Source organism: Zalophus californianus, chromosome 9 (assembly GCF_009762305.2).
Source record: "Zalophus californianus isolate mZalCal1 chromosome 9, mZalCal1.pri.v2, whole genome shotgun sequence".
NCBI classification, from domain to species: Eukaryota; Metazoa; Chordata; class Mammalia; order Carnivora; family Otariidae; genus Zalophus; species Zalophus californianus.
In genome coordinates this window covers 88,198,782-88,219,095 of record NC_045603.1, presented here as the reverse complement: position 1 = coordinate 88,219,095, position 20,314 = coordinate 88,198,782, and the positions used below count along the sequence as shown (strand labels likewise).

General features: G+C 35.7%; 1 protein-coding gene across 1 annotated transcript in view; it reads left to right on the top strand.

Moving 5' to 3' along the window:
* Window positions 1-20,314, top strand: part of PIK3C2G (phosphatidylinositol-4-phosphate 3-kinase catalytic subunit type 2 gamma) — a 382,139-nt gene that overhangs the window by 68,755 nt on the left and 293,070 nt on the right. Inside the window, exons 7-8 of the mRNA XM_027593856.1 lie at window positions 3,758-3,828; window positions 10,972-11,035. Coding sequence (XP_027449657.1) covers window positions 3,758-3,828; window positions 10,972-11,035 — 135 coding nt within the window. The remainder of the gene's footprint in view (window positions 1-3,757; window positions 3,829-10,971; window positions 11,036-20,314) is intronic.

The window sequence follows — 20,314 nt, the reverse complement described above, 5'->3', positions numbered from 1 at the left end:
AGCTATTCCACTTACCCCAAAGTCTGGGACATCATAGCTATTTACATGTATTAACTCACAACAGCTCAAGAGCAAAAAAAAAAGGGATAATTACTATTATTTTCCTTTTTTAAATAAAAGTACTGAAAATTCAAAAGAGTAACTGAATGGCCCAAAGTCTCACAGCTAGTAAATAAGGGAGATGGGATTTGAGCAAAGCTAGTCTGGTGACAGAGCTCACTATATCATAATGCCAGACAATAAGTATCTTTGGGGTGTTGTCATATGTTGTTGGGACAAGCATATAATCATTTCTGGGTGTAAAGTGTATAACTGTCACTAGAAATGCCTGCTTTTCAATGTGTCATTTGGATCATAGCAGGAAGTAAGTTACATGGCTGCCTTTTTTATGCTTCAACTCACAAACTTTACTTCCTACAGTGAATATCACCATCTCTAATTCAACAGTTTACAGGTAAAGAGTATAAATGCTTTTTCTCATCCACAACTTTTCCTAGCACTAACACTGTTATTTAAAAATAGCTAACACCCTTGATGACACAGATGTTTATATATTCTCTATTCACTCAAACTATTAACTATGTAACTGCTGTGTACTAGGCCCTACTCTAATGTTAGTTAGAGTACTGAACAAAATCAACAAAATCCCAGCCTCATTCAGCCAGCTCTGACTCTCAGTTAAAGGGTAGTGGTGGCCTCCATATAGACTATTAGAAAGGCATTCCATGTTTCCATCTCCCAAAATCCTGGTTCTTGAAGGATTTTTTCTTTAGCATCATATTCCAAAGAGAAGATATTACATTTTATTAAAATCTATGAGGATTACTTTCAGATATCATGCTAAGTACATTACATATATAATCTGAAAATAATTAATTCAATAAATATTTCTTAAATACTTTTTACATGCCATATTTAGTACTTGCCTTTGAGGATCTCATATGTGAAGGAATAGAATAGTGAACCTACTTAAAATTCAGAATTATGAACGAAAACATATATACGCAGATTGATACTTATTTGTTCATTGAACAAATGGTAATTGAGCACCTACCATATACCAGGCACTCTTCTAAACACTGGAAATACAGAGCCAAACAAGACATCTCATTACTTATTCTAGAATGCAGAATTCTCATCCTAGTGAAGAAGACATGCAATAAACAAATATGCATTTAAAAGTCTGATAGACTTAGGGTCATCTGGGTGGCTCAGTCAGTTGAGTATCCAACTATTGGTTTTGGCTCAGGTCATGATCTCATGGGTCATTGGATCAAGCTCCACAAAGGGCTCTACCCTCAGCAAGGGGTCTGCTTGAAGATTCCCTCCCTCTGCCCCTTCCTCCACTCGTGCACATGTTCACATGCATTCTCTCTCTCTCTAAAGTAAAATAATTTTTTTAAAAAGTCTGATAGAGATATGTGCTTTGAAAGAAAAGATAACTATGCTTCTAAAGCCTAGAGTAAGAAAACCTGATACAGATGAATATGAAGGACTAGCTGTGGTGATTATTTTTATGTATAAATCCTAGAGCATATAGATCTAGTTTTCAACTTAAAAAATAAAGAGTGTTAAATTTACTGATTTGGCAACTTGTTTAAAAACAGATTCTGGATTCATACTGCCAAATTCAAATGTCTGCTCTTGGACAAATGTTTATATTCACCCTAGTTTTCTGGTTTAAAAAATGTGAATAATAATACATACCTAATATGGTTATTATTAGAACTTAATTGAGAAATGTAAATGAAGAGCTTAAATCAGTGCCTGTGCCTAATCAGGACTACATAAGTATCAGTTATTGATGTAATAAACTTAGGGTGTTAGACTAGATGGTATTTTAGCCTTTTACTATTAAAAACTCTATACAGTAAGGAGATACTGAATGGTCTCCTCTCTTGATTCTATTGTTTAATGTGGTGTCAAAATGATCTATGATTTTCATAATTTTTGCTGTATAAAAACATTTATAAACAATTATATTTTCTTTCCAGTAAAATAACATAAAATGGCTTATGATATTCTTTCTATATAATACTAGGAACATAATGATTATCATTCCATTAAATTTATTGACACCATTGCCTTACAGTAGATACTTTAGAGTTCTCTAATTCTACAAGCATATTGCAAAGCTCAATTCATCTCAGATGTCTTTCCTATTTTAAATTTGCTTGTGTTATACTGAAATATGGTAATTTAATTCTTGTTCCATGAGATTATTCATAAAATACGTTGACAGCCCTTAGAAATCTTTCTAGATTTCAAAATTTTACAATCCCCATCCTGATTAGATGTGTAACTGAGTCTTTTATAAAAAAATTGTTCTCTCTTTATCTCTCTCAAATTTGATAAGTATTGCCAACATTGTTGATATTAATCATAAAATCAAGATTTCATTCTAGCTCAAGGAAACATTCACAGAACACATACAGCAGTAGATTTTTGTATGAAAAAGACATCTTAACTTTCTCCTTAAGATGAAAGGATGGATGGTCTTCAGCTTTGGAGAAAAGTAAAGTGTACAATATAGTCCATGGACAACTGCTCAAATCTGTTCTCCAGACTTTTGAGCTCCTTTAAATAAAAATAATTTTCTTGTAAGTGACAATATGACAAAGGCCAATTTCTCCCCCAAAAGCATCTCTGGAAGCCAAGGAAAGTGGTTTTAAAATGAATATGATTATGCTATATAGAAAGATGCAAATAAGTCATTATTTATATGCTTGCTTTGGTTTTAACTTCAGAAAGAGGTTTCTTTTCTTCTTCTGAAAGTGTTTCTTTTTTATAGCATGCATTCAAAGTATTGTATTATAGGGATGGCCTTATTTTCTCCATGTAACAGTTTCCTTACTCTTCCTCACAAAACCACCCAATAAAAATATTAATATACCTTTGACCTTAGGCCATATAAGGTTTTCCTTCTGATGTTCTCTGTCAGGAGTTCTAATAGGCAGTTTTAAGAATAGATAGTATATTAACATACAAGATTACATATACTCCAGGCATTTAGGGACTCGCTCAGCTCTCAAACTTAACAGCTGTGCATAGTGAAATAGTGCCATTATGAGGGAGTATATTGCATTCTCCCTTGCAGACTTGCATAGGATTTTCATGAGTGCCTGTTGCAGAAGAGCTAATCGAGGAGTTATTGGGTGTGTGTGTGTGTGTGTGTGTGTGTGTGTGTGTGTATGCGTGTGTGTTTGTGTGTTTATGCATATGGACCGCAGGACTGATATTTTATGATGAGTAGTTTCTGCTCATCTTGAGAGAAAACACATGCCTCCTGATAACTCCTCTTACACTAATATTTGGGAGGCAAGATGTGGTAAAGTTGAAAAATGGAGTTCATTCTGAGTCTGCCAGCCGATCTGGCAAGCTGTCAAGTCTCATACTGCCATGGCATCCACAGCCTAAATGCAAAGAAACTGTGCATGTATGTGAGAGAACTAGTGTCTGCCAAACTGCCTTCCTGTTAGGAGAACTTAATGTTTGACCTTGGTGCTTCCAGGATGTTTTTCAAATTGTCCTTGAGGTTTACCCTCAACCAAAGCCCAGTTTTCTGATTCACTTTTTGAAAAGAGTGCTTACAGAGTTAAGAAGAGTGTTGTAAAGTCTTTAAAACAAAGTATTAAAATGATGAATGAGGGTTATCAAAAGAGGTGAATAAAATGACAGCAGGAAGTTACAGACCTATTTTTATCTGGTACTTATGTCTATTCACTCTATAAATATTAATATATTCTGCTGTCTACAGCATGAAGATGACCACAGTCAGTTTTATCTGAACCAACTTCTAGAATTTATGCATATTTGGAAAGTATCCAGGTAAGATATTTTATTTTGTTCCAAGACTAGTTTCTGACTGAGTTCCCAAGTGCCAAATCACAATATTTTTCAGTTGATTGTAAAAACTGTCCTTTCACTAGTACCGTGGAAGCTACTGTACTTTTAATAGATACCTCCCTTTGGCAAATTTTGTTAATAATTATCTATTCTTCACAGCTATTCAGATACATTTGAAGAGCTGCTAACACCTTCCAGAACAATCTAACATTCATTTTAAAATCTCTCTGCTACCAGTTATTACGTTTTCAAGGATTTTTTTTCTCATTCATTTTGTGAATTTGAGTGTGCATGTGTCACTAAGCTCTTTGTATAACTGAATTTCCAAACTTTGAAAGTCAAAACCTCCTGCTTTAAATTTCCTTCTTGAACTCCATAAAAATAATTGGTATATCATAAATAGAGGAGTGTGAATTCAAATTGGAAAACTCAAATGACAATAAATGAACATATCCTAATTGATTCTGATATCTAAATGTATACGTGTATTATTTGAAAAATAGATCCATCAAGAAGCTAAACTGGGAGAAGATATCGGTGCTACACTATGGGTTTATCTGGAATTAAAGTTGTTCTGAGCTGAATGAGCAAAAATTGAGGTATAGGACATATATATCATTAATCTCTGAAGCAAACCCCAGTATAAAAATACGAGTTAAAATTGTTTTTAGTGACTATTCATAATAGCTATCAATCACTTTAGCGGAGTTATTGTACATTTGGCATACATTATCTCATCTAATTTTTCCTACAACCCTGTGATAAGACACAGAATTTACTTCAGAATCAAAGAAACTAAAGTTCTAGAAGATTAAATACCTTGCCTAAGGCCACTCAGTTCATTCTTGGTAGGACCAAAATTAGGTCGGCCTGAAACTTGCAAAGACCAACTGTCTGAAATTTACAAGGACCATATTTTTTTTTATTAAACTACTGTGTCTTTCCATATGTGCCTGTCTTTATTTCCCCCAAAATATTCGTCCTCAACAATAAAAATCACAGAATGGGTAGGACTAGGGAAGACTTTCAATATAATCTAACCCAAATTTTTATTTTATAGCTAATTACATGGATCAAGGATAGGCTCCCATCAAAATGACATATTAATAAAGGCTGTAGTTTCCTTATTCCAAAATAAATTTATCAAAAAAAACTGTAGAGAGAGACATCAAATCTGACAAATTCTTTAAAAAGAGAGAAATCTTTGGGAGACAAAGGATTGTTTTGAATGAGTTTAGTGGAGGGTTGTGACTTACATGTAGACAGCTGCTGCCTGGGACACAGAGAAACAGTGTGTTATAGTTTTCAGTGTATAGATCTTCCACTTCTTTGGTTTAATTTATTCCTAAGTATTTTTTTATGCCTTTGTAAGTGGGATTTTTTTCTTAAGTTTCCAAAACTTTCATTGTCAGTGTATAGAAACCCAACTGATTTGTATATATTTATCTTGCATCCTGAGACTTTACAGAATTCATTTATTAGTTCTGAGTATTTTGGTGGAGTCTTCAGGATTTTCTACATACAAGATTGTATCATCATCAAACAGACACAATTTTACTTCTCCTTTCCAGTCTGAATGCCTTTTATTTCATTTTCTTCTCTGATTACTCTAAAACTTCTAGTACAATGTTGAATAGGAATGGTGAGTGTGGGAACCCTTATTTTGTTCCTGATTTTAGAAGAAGTACTTCCAACATGTTACCACTGGTATGATGATAGCTCTAGGTTGTCATACATGAAGTCTATTATGTTGAGATATGTTTTTCCATACCCAATTTGTTGAAAGTTTTTATGAGATGTTACATTTTTCCAAATGCTTTTTCTGCTTCTATTGAGATAATCAATGATTTCTGTCTTTCATTTTATTAATATGCTTTATCACATTTATTGATTTGTGTAGTTAAATCATCCTTGCATCCCAGGGGTAAATTTTCTCGGTCATGGTGTATATAATCCTTTTAATGTGCTGTTGAATTTGGTTTGCAAGTATTTTGTTGGGAAATTTTGCATCTATAATCATCAGGGATATTGGCCTATAGTTTTCTTTTCTTGTAGTGTCCTTCTCTGGCTCTGGCATCAGGGTAATTCTGGCTTCATATAATGAGTTTGGGAGTGTCCCCACCTCTTCAAGTTTTTGGAAGGGTTTGAGAAGAACTGACATTAATTTGTCTTTAAAAATTTGGTAGGATTTATCAATGAAGCCATTTGCCCCTGAATTTTTCTTTGTTGGGAGGTTTTTGATTACCAATTTAATCTTCTTATTGGTCGATTCAGATTTTCTATTTCTTTCTGATTCAGTCTTGGTAGGTAGTATTTTCTAGGAATTTATCCAGTATTCTAGGTTGTCCAATTTTTTGGTATATAATTGTCATAGTAGTCCTTTTGCTCCTTCTTTGTTTCTTTTAGCAGCTTTTTTTTAAAGATTTTATTTATTTATTTGAGAGAGAGAGAGAGAGAGAGAGAGAGAGAGAGAGAGAAGTGGGGGGAGGGGCAGAGGGAGAGAGACAAGCTGACTCCCCACTGAGCAGGGAGCCAGATTCAAGTCTTGATCCCAGGATCCTGGGCTCATGACCTGAGCTGAACACAGACAAATGACTGAGTCACCCAGGTGCCCCTTATAACAGCTTTTAAATTAAAGCCTATTTTGTGTAATATAAGTATAGCTACCTCTACTCATTTTAGGTCTCTATATGCATGAAGTACCTTTTTCTATCCCTTCACTGTGAATGTGTGTGTCCTTGAAGCTGAAGGGAGTCTCTTGCAGGCAGTATATAGTTGTGCCTTTATTCACTCAACCACTCTTTGCCTTTTGACTGAAAAATTTTACATTTATTTATTTTTTTTAAAGATTTTATTTATTTATTTGACAGAGAGAGACACAGCGAGAGAGGGAACACAAGCAGGGGGAGTGGGAGAGGGAGAAGCAGGGCTCCCGCAGAGCAGGGAGCAGGGAGCCGGATGCGGGGCTCAATCCCGGGACCCTGGGACCATGACCTGAGCAGAAGGCAGATGCTTCTGCCCAGGCACCCCACACCTTTTTTTTTTTTTTAAGATTTTATTTATTTATCTGAGAGAGACAGAAACAGAGACAGCATGAGCAGGAGGGAGGGGCAGAGGGAGAGGGAAAACTTTACAACTTAAAGTAATTACTGATAGATAATGACTTAAAATTGACATCTTCTTAATTGTTTTCTGGCTGTTTTGTCCTTCCTTCCTTCCTTCCTTCCTTCCTCCCTCCCTCCCACCCTTCCTGCCTTTCTTCCTGAATTGCTGATTTGCCATAGAAGTATAGTTTGATTCCCTTCTCTTTACCTTTTGAGTATCCGTGATAGGTTTTTGTTTTGTGTTTACTTTGAGATTTACTTAAAATATGTTACAGATATAAAATTCTTTTAAGTTGATAACAATTTAACCTTATTTGCATAAAAACTCTACTTTTTACTCTGCCCCAAAATCTTATGCTTTTGATGTCAGAATTTATATCTCTTTATATCATATATCCATTGACAATTATTACAGCTATCACTATTTTTAATACTTTTTCCCTTTAACCTCTATACTAGAGTTAAGTGATTGACACATCACTATTACAGTATTGTGAATCCAACTATATACTTACCTTTCCAGAAAGGTGTATTGCATATTTTCATGTTTTCCTGTTACTAATTAGTATCTTTTCATTTCAGCTCGAAGAACTAGCATTTCTTCCAAGGCAGGTCTTAAGGCAAAGAATTCCCTTTGCCTTTGTTTGTGAAAGTCTTTATCTCACCTTCATTTCTGAAGGACAGTTTTGCTAGGTAAAGTATTCTTGGGTGGCAGGGGTTATTTTTGTTTTCGTTTTTTCTTTCAGCAACTTAAATTTATCATCCTACTCTCTCCTAGACTGTAGGATTTCTGCTGACAAATCCACTGATAGCTTTATGGTGGTTCTCTTTTAAGAGGATTCTCTCTTGCTACCTTTGAAATTCTCTGTTTTTGCTTTTAGACAGTTTTATTATTGTTATGTGTCTTGGAGAAATCATTTTGGACTGAAATTATGAGATAAACTATTATTAAATGAACTTGGATGTCCAAATCTCTCCCCAGGTTTGGGAAGTTCAAAAGCCATTATCTTCAAATAAACTTTCTGCTCACTCTCTTCTCCTTCTGGGACTCTAGTGACATGTATATCGTTTCTTTTTATGGTGTCCCATGAATTCCATAGGCCTTCTTAATTCCTTTTTTTTTTCTTTTTGTTCCTCTGCTTAAGTAATTTCAAATAATTTGTCTTTGAGCTTACTGATTTTTTCTTCTGCTTGGTCCCTTCTGCCGAAGCTCTTTATTGAATTCTTCAGTTCAACACTGTATTCCTTAGCTCCAAAACTTCTGGTTCTTTTTTATCTTTTCTATACCTTCGGTGAAGTTCTCATTTTGTACTTATATTGTGTTGCTGATTTCATTAAATTGTCTCTCTGTCTTCTCTTATATTTCTGAGTATCTTTAGAACAATTGTTTTAAATTTTTGTCAGGCCATTCATGTATCTTCATTTCTTTGAGGTCAGTTGCTATAAGTTTACTGTGTTCCTTTGGTAGAGTCATATTTCCCTGACTCTTTGTGATCCCTGGAGCCTTGCATAGGTGTCTGTGCACAGGAAGAAGGAGTCACATCTTCCAGACTTTATGGGCTGATCTCAGTAAAGGACCTTCACCTGTAGGTGAGGCACAATGGAGCATGCTATGACCCACAGTCTAGTGGTGCAGGGCACCAAGTGCAGAGTCATGTGGAAGACCCAGATCTGGTGAGTGTGATGTCTCCTCAGGTCAGGCCACTGGGGCCCACAACATTAACTCTGTGGTCCTTTGAAGTGCTAGGGTCCTTGAAATGGCTGCACGTGCTGTTGGTATCTTCAGTGGTGCCTCCAGGTCTAGTACCTAGGGACCAGGACAGGAAGTGGTTGTTGCTAGAGCTGGTGTTATGCATACACACAGTTGCAGGGGCCAGCTACAGGTGCCTGTGTAGTGGCAGGGGCTGGTTGCAGACATACATATAGTGGGGGAGGGCAAGGCTGGCAGCAAGGACTAGGACTAACTGTAGGTGCATTGGCACTGTGAGGACCCTGGCTGCTGGCATGCACTCCTGTGGCTGCAGACCTTGGTCATGTGCACAGCAGTGGAGGCTGTTATGGGAGTCAGGCTGGTTAGATGCAGGTACACAGCTGGAGGGGCTGGCTGCAAGCAAGCCCAACTGTGTGAGTCAATGACAGGAAACAGGACCAGGACCAGGCCCACCAATAGCTGTGGGGACCCTGGCTGTCGGTGTGCATTCCTGTGACTGCAGTGTCTCCCTAAGACATATGCATAGCAGTGAAGGCCAGTACAGAATTCAGGCCAAGGGCTTGCAGGTGCACAGCTTGGGAACCAGCTACAGGTGAGCCCTGGGATGGCAGTGGGGTGACGAAGGGAGTGGAGAGGGACTCAAGCAGCTGCTGTTTGTGAATGTGAATACCTGTGTGTTGGGGGAAACAGTGAAATTTGCAGGGGAGGTTGCAATTTGCAACTGCAAATCTGCAGTTGCTATGTTGGTTGGTTTCTTCAGTGGTAAAAACTACTGGGGCCCTCTGCAGAGCAGGTCACTGGGAACCATAGTAACTCCCACCGTGTGACTGATACTGGTAGCCCCAGCCCTTCTTCCTTGTTCCTAGCTGTCTTTATGCATCTCAGCTTTGCGGTCTCTGCGTGGAGTAAAACCAATGCAGGTCCTTCTTGTAGTGGCCCAAAAGGCTGGCTGCTGGCTCACCACTCTCCCTTTCCCAGCGGGAGTGTTTCCCTCTTGGCAGTGAGCAATGCAGGCCTGCAGGATGGGATGAGGCAGGCAAAATGAAACTGCCTGCTCTTCCTTTTTTGTGTGGTTATTTTCAGGTTTTTCTAGTTGTTGTTGTTCTACAGTGTTGTGGAAGTTTCTTAGAAGGATTCCTAAACTCTCCCAGAGCTGTTCTTGTTCATGGGTAGTTGTCTAACTGTGGGAAGACAGAGGCTGCGATCTCCTACTTTGCCATCTTGGTGACCTCCAAGACTTTGCTTTCTGAAATACACGGCTATTGCTATTCTGCCTGCGCTCCTCAGACTACTTTATGGTGTCATTAAAAGATCAAACACTAGATGGCAGGAGCTTTGTTTTCAGTTTTCCTCTTCCTGACTTCCTTTTAGAAGTTGGGCAAATCACATACCTTCGTTAGTTTCTAGGAGTTTTTCTATAAAATAAATATAATATTTAATAGCAAGGTGCTGAACTAGGTATATATTCTTGAGGGTATTTTAAGTGTTAGGGTCAGATTTTATATAAAAACCTTCCCTCCAATAACCAAAATTTTTCACTATTCTTTTCCTATACCTCCACTGACTTTTTACATAGTCTGTGAATTTTGTTTTTGAACTGTTATATGTAATGCAACTAAAGTGATGATTTAATAAAGGCTGAGAAGGCAGCTATTGTAAAATATATTGGTGCGTTTTAGCAATGTTTTTGTGTTGTATGATTTGTTCAATTCAATTCAGGAGTTTTTAGGACAAATAGGAAGGGAAAGTCATAATGTTTAGGAAAACAATTTTGATAAGTGAAGTCAAAAGAACCTCTACTAATCTCACACCTATTCCACCGAAGCATAGACAAAGTTGGAGCAGTAAGAGTAGCTCAGGAAAGAAAAACACAGAGGTTTGATGTCAAAGACAACCTTATCTATTATAAATATATGTCATTAATTCTGAAAGCAATTCTCTTCAAGATTTTGCATATTTAACAATTCTTGATGTTAGTATTTGTCATTATCTGCTCATGAATCCTTTTGTAACTTACATTTTGAATTAAGAGTAGTTTGATACAATGAACAGTCTTTAAGAGGTTTCGTTAATTTGTCATGGACTTTTTTTGGAGTTCTAAGGTTTTCAAACATGTTTGTAGCCTATCAAGTTACGCAAAACTTATAAACATTCATCTGAAATGGTTTTTAAAATCGTGTCAATAGCAACCCTTTTTTAACCATGTCTGCTATAGAATCATGGACAAAACAGAGCTTATGATAAATATGCTAAAGTTAATATAAGTTTTCCTACCCACTTTTAAACAAAGTTGTTTTTTTTTCTTTCCAGACAGTGCCTCTCAACAGTAATCAAAAAATATGACTTCCACCTGAAATCCCTACTGAAAACCCAGGTATTAACTTTTGTTATTTCACCTGTCAATTCCACAAGCATCTATTAACCATAAACTCTTTTTCTAAAACTTTGCAGTTCTCTGAAGATACAAAGATGAATAAAGCAGAAGGTCTATACTTGAGCAGCTTTCATTGTATCATGGCAAAATAGACAAGTAAACAGACATGTGTTAATAAAGTGTCATAGCTACTGCGAAAGACCTATGTGTATATAGGGCACAAAAGAAAGTTATCAATTTTACCTATTTGATCTGAATATTGAAAAATGAGTATGCCAGCTAGGGAAGATGCACGGTGAAGGAAGGTGGGGAGTGGGGAAAACTTTCAGCAAAAAACACCATGAATAGAAGCAGTTAGGAAAAAGCCTGCTGTGATTTGAAAACTGTATGAAATTTGGAATGGCTACAATTAGGGTTCAAGGCCTGTAAAGAGACCAGATGAAAGGGGCAAGCGGGGGCTGTTATAATAGGATCTTAAGGACAGTTTATGGACAATTTAATGATTTTCTAATTTATCAGCTGATGACATGGAGCCATTATGCAAGGCAGTAGAATGACAGATGGGTGATTAGAGGAGCATTGCATTAGCCCAAAGAGATGATGAGGGTATTGACAAAAACTCTACAATAGGGGTAGGAGGGGACAAATTCATAATAGGTAAAAATATGCAACTTATATGATTTGGTGAAAAACTATGAGTAAAACAAAAGAACAGAGGGTCTAGAATACCTCCACATTCCTGGCTGCTAACTGCATAGAGACATCAGTTCACCAAAATAGCAAAGAGAAGAGAAGCTAGCTTGACATGGAAAAATGATGGATTTAGTCCAAGACTACTAAGATTTGGTCACCAACAGGGCATCCAAGTTGTGGTCACCCATTAAGCAGATCATTTCTTATAGCTTATTCTTCCAGGGAAGGGTTAATCTTCCACAGATAAAACAACCTATGATTATAGAAAATTGTGTAAGACAGTGTTTTGTTTTGTTTTTTAAGATTTATTTATTTATTTGAGAAAGAGAGAGAATGGGGGGAGGGGCAGAAAGAGAAAGGAGAGAGAATCCCAAGCAGACTCCAAGCTGAGCACAGAGCCCAGCACAGGGCTCGACCTGAGCCAAAACCAAGAGTCAGACAGCCAACCGACTACACCACCAGTAGCCCCAAGACAGTGGTTTTAAAACAAGTGAGGATTTCTTTTTCCATTAAATAATTGACTCCTGATATACATATGAAAAGATAAAGAACCTAGGTAACTAAAAGATTCTGAAAATAATAAATAATATTTCTTGATGAAGATATGTGAATATCTTCATCACAAACTCATGTGAATTCCACATAAATATTCAAAGACACAGTGATAACAAACACACAGCGCATATACCCTTCCAAAGTGTAATCTTCTCATTCTAATTCCATTTTTCTTTCTTGAGCCTGGCTTAAATCTGGAAGTTCAAAACGTGAAATGTGAAAAAAAAACTCACAGATTGGTTTAAGTCTCATAAAAGTGTCATAATTAGTACTTCTTTCAGCTTGATTCTTCATCTTTGTGACAGTCATTCTTTCTAATGTAGAATTTGAAATTTACCAGGCACCCAAAGCAAATGAATACTTCATCCCTAGATCATTTATGTCTCTTGACTATATGTAAATATATTTTTGAGGTTATGGTAAACTACTTATGGATGAATTGTAATTACTGAAATGTCTTTGTACTGCTCATGTATCAAAAATGCCTTTTTATACACACACACATACACACACAAAAAATTGAGAATTTGTAAAATTCTTAATTTCCAAGAGGTTTGATCATCTTACTCATACATAAGCCTCCAATATTTCCATTTTAAAAGAATCCATTGATTCTTGTAAATTTTTCCAGTATGACTTAAAAGCTGGCAAAACATCAAATAACTACTATCTTTCCATTAACACTGGCAAATAGTTATCATCACCCACATCACCTATAAATAGGCCACAGAGTCTGCAATTTTTCAGATGAACTCTTCCAAAACAATGAGCTTTTTAAATGTGATTCTTCCTATGAAGTATCACTGGTAAATATCTGAGAAGTGAGGACAGACTGTGATATGATCAATTCACAATTTTGTGCTTCTTATTTATTTGAAAATTGCATTAAGTAGCATTTCATCAACATTGAAAGCAGTACCAATTTGAAAAACAATGTTTTTTTAATATTTCCCAAACTTGATTAAACATATTTTTTTAAAAAAATAGCAAACATGAAGGCTGAAAAATATGACATGAATATTATTGAGTAATATGGATAATGCAAATTTTCAAATATTTTATTTCCCCAGCCATTGTCATTTAACATATATTAGACTTAACTTATTTCAGATTGGGCATTCTGATTATTATGTTTGCTAAATACATAGTTTTGTAAATAGTTTACATAGAACTTTTCCTTTGAACATTTTCTTCCTCTCACCTATTCCACTAATACCCAGAAAGGTAAGGAATATTTTCTATATTCATTCTATATTCTGTATTCATCTTTAATATTTCAGAGAAATTAAAAATAGAAGAAAGAGAAAGAATTTTCCCCCTAGGATATTACTCAATGCTTACTTAATGCAAATTAGTGAACTATTTACTCACTGGAATCAAGAGAAATGGAAATCAGAGCCATACTCTGAAGTTGCTGATGATCTAGTTGGAAAGACAGCATATTCACATATATAATATACATACAGAGCAAAGCAATGTAAAAATAAGATTTCAATCTATGTGCAAGAATCAACTTCTAATTCAAAGTGCTTAAGCACTGTCTCTAAAATTTTTATTACAATGCCAAATAGCCCTTTAGAGAAAGTTAGCAATCTTACCACTGATGATAAACTTATACTAGAATCTAGTAACTGGTGAACTAACTGTAAACTAGATGGAAGACGATTGAGAAAAATCTACTCATACTTCAAAACATGGTTTGGCTTCATGAAATATCTTCTTGGTCTACAAAGAGCTACAAACCTCCAAACACTTTACCATCTAGCTCATGACTCAGAGAGTGTACCAACTACATAACAAGAATGACATCTCTATTATTCAGGTGTAAGTAACTCAATAAGTAAGGAAGAATAATAATTATCTCACAGTTTTCTCTCCCTGAGACCAAAATCCAACTGTATTCAGCCTCTAGACTGAGTCTAAAAATTCCATATACAAGTAGAAATAAAGGGGGCACAAAGGGATCTTATATATTTAGCTTTATTAGAACTGAAGCTCTTTTAGTAACAGGTAGATCTATTATTGGATTTTTAGAAGTTCAATTCAAACATAATTTAAACAGAGTGGCAGTAAAGACAGAATTTAGGAGCAGAGATTCCAAAGTCAGGTATCTGTATGACAGCCTTCCACCACTATGGAAGTTTTTATTCAACTTTCCTAGAGTTCATATTATTCATCACTAGAGTGAATATAATAAAATATAATATAATGATATTTTTAAAAATTAATAAAAAGTGGATGGGATGTGTTTAATATAACATAGTGGTTTGAAGGTAAAAAGTGTTCAAGTAAAAATAAGTGCAAGTATTATTTTATTGCTATGAGAGTTACTATTTTTAACACTATTACTAAAGTAGAGGACTGTATAGGATCCAGAAGAAAAATGTCACAAAACCGATTTGCATTCACAACAGAATATAAGAAGAGGTAGAAAAGGACCAAAAAAATCGTAAGAAGAAAATAGAATAAAATGAGTAGGTAACAAGGACCAAGTTAAAGGTTACAAAAGAAGAAGTCAAGGAGATGAAGGAGATAAAGTCAGGTCACAAGGAAAATAAAACACAACTGCAGATTTGGAACCTGGCTTAGCAGAAACTACTAAAAGTCAAACCTATTATGTATAGAACAGTCTCAGACTTAAAGAATGAAAAAAAAAAGAAAAAGTGAAACTAGATTTTCAATAAGGAAGATAATCACTAGCCAACATAATTTGTATTCCAAGTGAGATGGAAAGCACTGAAAGGTTCCGTCAAAGGAATAACATGATCTGACATTTTATTTGGGATTTGTGCAGTGAATTATATAATACATGAAAAACATAATAATAAATATACAAATTAAAGAATAGTATTAGAACAGGCATTCTTATTAAACAATAAGTTTAGCAATAAAATATTGCCAGTATCAAGTATCATAGGATCTGCCCATGTGCCACTTTAGATCTCTTTTCCCCTACATAAGAGGTAATCTTTGGAGAAAAGTGTTCTGTAGCTTTTCTTTTCCCCACTTTACCTTTTCCCATTTCACTATCAAAGGATATCTATGTATTCATTAGCAATATAGAGCTTAGGTTTCCTTTTTAATATCTACCTAAGTGGAATTATATGTAGTTTTTGAGCCATGTATCTTTCACTTATTGTTTTCAGATTTATCCACCTTGTTCCATGTGGTTTTGATTTGTTTCCATTGTTATATGGTACTCAGCTAGATCAAAGAATCTCTATGTATTTATCTCTTCTACTGTTGATGTATACTTGAGCTAATATCAAGAATTTTTCTAGGGTATATACCTAGGGTCATAGACCCTTTTCTAATAGGGTCACATGTATTTCATAACAGATGAGAGAGATCCCATTGCCCCATTTTCTCACCAACGTTGTGGTACAATCCAAACTTTTAAATTTTTGCCTAGAGAGGTGTATGTTTTGATCATATTTCAGTTTTAATTTTCATTTCCCTGAATATGAAAATTCATTCTTTACTTTTTAAAAAAAAACATCAAACTGTCAATCTTTTTATTTCTGAAATATTACTTATTTTTTTAATTATTATGTTCAGTTAGCCAGCATATAGTACATCATTAGTTTTTGATGTAGTGCTCAATGATTCATTATTTGTGTATAACACCCAGTGCTCATCCCAACATGTGCCCTTTTTAATACCTATCACCTAGTTACCCCACCCCCTCCCTTCTGTAACCCTCAGTTTGTTTCCCAGAATCCAGAGTCTCCCATGGTTTGTCTCCCTCTCTGATTTCTTCCCATTCAATATTCCCTCCCTTTCCCCATGGTCCTCTGCGCTTTTCCTTATGTTCCACATATGAATAAAACCGTATGATAATTGTCTTTCTCTGCTTGACTTATTTCACTTAGCATAATCCTCTCCAGTACCATCCATGTCAATGCAAATGGTAGGTATTCATCCTTTCTGATGGCTGAGTAATATTCCATTGTATATATATACCACATCTTCTTTATCCATTCATCTGTTGAAGGACATCTCAGCTCCTTCCACAGTTTGGTAATTGTGGACATTGCTGCTATGAACGTTGGGGTCCCTTCTTTCACTACATCTGTATCTTTGGGGTAATGATCTAGTAGTGCAATTGCTGGGTCATAGGGTAACTCTATCTTTAATGTCTTGAAGAACCTCCACACTGTTTTCCAGAGTGGCTGTACAAGCTTGCATTCCCACCAACAGTGTAAGAGGGTTCCCCTTTCTCCACTTCCTCACCAACCTTTGCAGTTTCCTGTCTTGTTAATTTTTGCCATTCTAACTGGTGTATCTCATTGTGGTTTTGATTTGTATTTCCCTGATGTCTAGTGATGTTGAGCCTTTTTTCATGTGTCTGTTAGCCATTTGTATGTCTTCCCTGGAGAAGGGTCTGTTCATGTCTTCTGCCCATTTCTTGACTGGATTATTTGTTTTTTGTGTGTTGAGTTTGATAAACTGTCATTTTTTATGATATATATATATAGTCGAACTTCTCATCCATTTTCTACATTACCTTATCTTTTTCAGATAGATTCATGGGAACTACTTATATATTTACTCATCATTTGATTATGTGTATTGTAAATATTTCCTTTTAGCTAATGGCTTGTCTTTCCACTTCATTATGGCTTGTATTTATTAACTATCTAGAAGTTTAATTGACATAAAATAAAACACACTCATGTTAACCATATAGTTTTACTAGTTTTGAAAATGCATATGCGTATGTAACCACCACAGAAATCAAGATATAAAATATTTCCATCACACCCAAAAGTGCCCAACTGCTTTTTTGCAGGTAGTATCTTCCATCCTAGACACCATGTAACCCAAGATATATGGATTTTCTTTGCCTTGATCTCCAATAGAATTTTACTATTAAGTGGTAAGAACAGGACTCTTTTTTTGTTGTTGTAATCTTAAGGAGAATGTTACAGTCCTTTACCAACTGAGTAAGAAGTTATTTGGAGTTTATGTAGTTTTGGCATGAAGTTAGTCACCCTTTACTAGGTTGGAGAAGTTTCCTTCTATTCTTCGTTTGCTAGGAGTTTACATTGTAGATGGGTGATAAATTTTGTCAAATGCCTTTTCTGTATCAATACAGATAGGCATATGGTTTTTCTCATTACTCCTTTCAAACTTTAAAAATATTTTTGCATTACTGGGATTAACCATACTTTGTGAAAATTTAAAACCTTTTTATCTGGCTTCAATTGGTTAATATTTTGTTAAGGGTATTTGCATTTATATTGATGAGACACATCAGTCTGTATTTTTATTTTGTTGTAATGTTGTAGTTTGATTTTGATGTTGGAGTAGTACAGGACTTACAAGTTGAGAGATATTCCCTTTCAGTATATTCTGAAAGAATTTGAGATTTGATTTGATTTGATTTCTTCCTGAAATGTTTGATAAAATTTACCAACGAAATCATCTTTTCGGAGTTTTCCTTGTGGCAAGGATTTTAGTTATAAATTCAGTTTCTTTAATTGACATAAAACTACTCAAATTTTAAAGCCATCAACTTCCCTCTAAAGTTTAGTGGCATCCCACAAATTTTGATATGCTGGCCATTATTTCTTTAAATATTTCTCAACCCCATTCTTATGTCTCTAGAACTACAACTGCATATGTGACTTTGACAGCTCTTAGATGTCATGTGTTAGTTTTTCTTCCCACTGTTTTTTTCCCTTCATGTTTCAATTAGGATAATTTCTCTTGACATATGTTCAATTTCATTGATAATTTCCTAGCTCATGGTTCAATCTGCTGATGAGCCCACTGAAGGAATTCAGCTCTAATATCACATATATTTTTATATTTCTTTCATTTAAATTTGCTTTTCTATATAGTTTCCATCTCTGTGTTGAAGTTCCCCATCTTATCATGCATATTGTCCATATTTTCTCCTAGATGCTGTAACATGTTAATTATAGTTATTTTAAAGTCCTTATCTGATTATTCCAACATCTAGGTCATATATAGATTTGTCAGTTGTTTCATCTACTGACAAAGGGTTATTGTATCTTGCTTTTTTATACAAATTGTAATTTTTGATTGAATGCTAAACATCGCATGGAGAATAGTAGAGAATGAGGTAAATTTAATTCACACCTGCAAATGGGCAATGTTCTTCTTCAGTTATGCTACTACTATGCATGGTTGATATAATCCAGTCAAGATTTGTGCTTTATTTGTGTTTTGTTATTATCATTATCGTAGGGCACTTCACACTTCAAATTTCTTCAAATAGTGGTTAGCCACTATTACCTGTACTTAGAGTGGAGTTTGTGCTGCCAGAATTTTGTCCTCAGTATTCTCGCTTCACTCAGCTTTCAACAGCCTCTGCTCGCCTATGCCACAGAGATTGTCCCTATCAATACTCTTACTCTGCTCTTTATTATTCAAAATAGACTCATCCTCTGTAGTAAGGTAAAGGGAGGTCTGTGTTGTAATGACCAATCACAGCCATAGGCAGACTGTGTTCTATAGTCTCAAGATTGGAACTTTCTGAGAATCCCTGCCCCTCCACATGGCAGCCAAACTGTGCCTTATATCTGTAGTTAGTCTTATACAGAAGATGATTTTCTGCCCTTTCTAACCCTGGTACTTGGCCTCTGATTGGTATCCATGTAGAATCTTGACTCAAGACAGAGTATCCTTCCCCTTCCCCATGGGCCAAAGGTTTTTGCTTTGACTTTCCCCTCACTGGCAAAGGATCTTCAGCTATGTCTACCTCTCATCCACAGGGAGACTGCTTTGTTTTCTCTCCCTTTCCCCACAAAGTAAGATTTTTTTGCCTGGGATCAGGGTGACAGAGAGTGTTCTGCCCCTCTGAGTGTTATAATTTTCCTAGTACCATCAACCAACAGCTTAAGACTTTTGCTTCTTTTTTTTTTTAATTTTTTTATTGTTATCTTAATCACCATATATTACATCATTAGTTTTTGGTGCAGTGTTCCATGATTCATTGTTTGTTCATAACACCCAGTGCTCCATGCAGAATGTGCCCTCTTTAATACCCATCACCAGGCTAACCCATCCCCCTACCCTCCTCCCCTCTAGAACCCTCAGTTTGTTTTTCAGAGTCCATCATCTCTCATGGTTCCTCTCCCCCTCTGACTTACTCCCCTTCATTCTTCCTCTCCTGCTGTCTTCTTCTTTTTCTTTTTTCTTAAAATATGTTGCGTTGTTTCAGAAGTACAGATCTGTGATTCAACAGTCTTGCACAATTCACAGCGCTCACCGTAGCACATACCCTCCCCAATGTCTATCACCCAGCCACCCCATCCCTCCCAAGACTTTTGCTTCTTGTTAGAGAAGTCTCCACAGAAATGGGCAGGCCTTTGTGCCTGTCTCCCAGAAACAACTGATCATCTGTTACATACTGGACCACTAAATGGACCTTCATTTTCCTGAACAATATTTCCCCTAGACAGCTGGTAAGCATCCATGGAAAAGAGCTTAAATAATGGTTGTAAACTCTCCTTTCCAAACTGAAATGCTAGTTCATATCTGGCCCTTTAAGAATTTGTTATAATTTTTGTTAATTTATTCTTACCCTCTTGTATAGTGGTCACCTCTTTTTCCTGTGCTCTGCTAAAGGTCAAAGACTTTGTATGCCCCATCTCTGCTTTGAGGGGCCTATCATTCTTTGGAATCCAGTATATTTGGTCACTTGTGACCTCAAATCTCTAATGAGGTCAGGAAAAATTATGATTTTTGTATATTATCTGCCTTTTTTCATTGCAATGGTGTGACCAAATATCTATATTTTAAACTGAAATGGAACTCCAAAGACTATTTTTTAAAAAGATTTTATTTTTAAGTACTCTGTACACCCAACATAGGTCTCAAGCCCACAACTCTGTGATCAAGAGTCACATGCTTTCTGACTGAGCCAGCCAGGCACCCCTCCAAAGACTATTTTTAATCTTTAAGAAACAATTTATAACAGCAATAACTAGTTCATCTGGAACAAAAATAATTCTAACTTCTCAATTTGTCTCTAAACTCATTAATTGAATTTGGCAATTT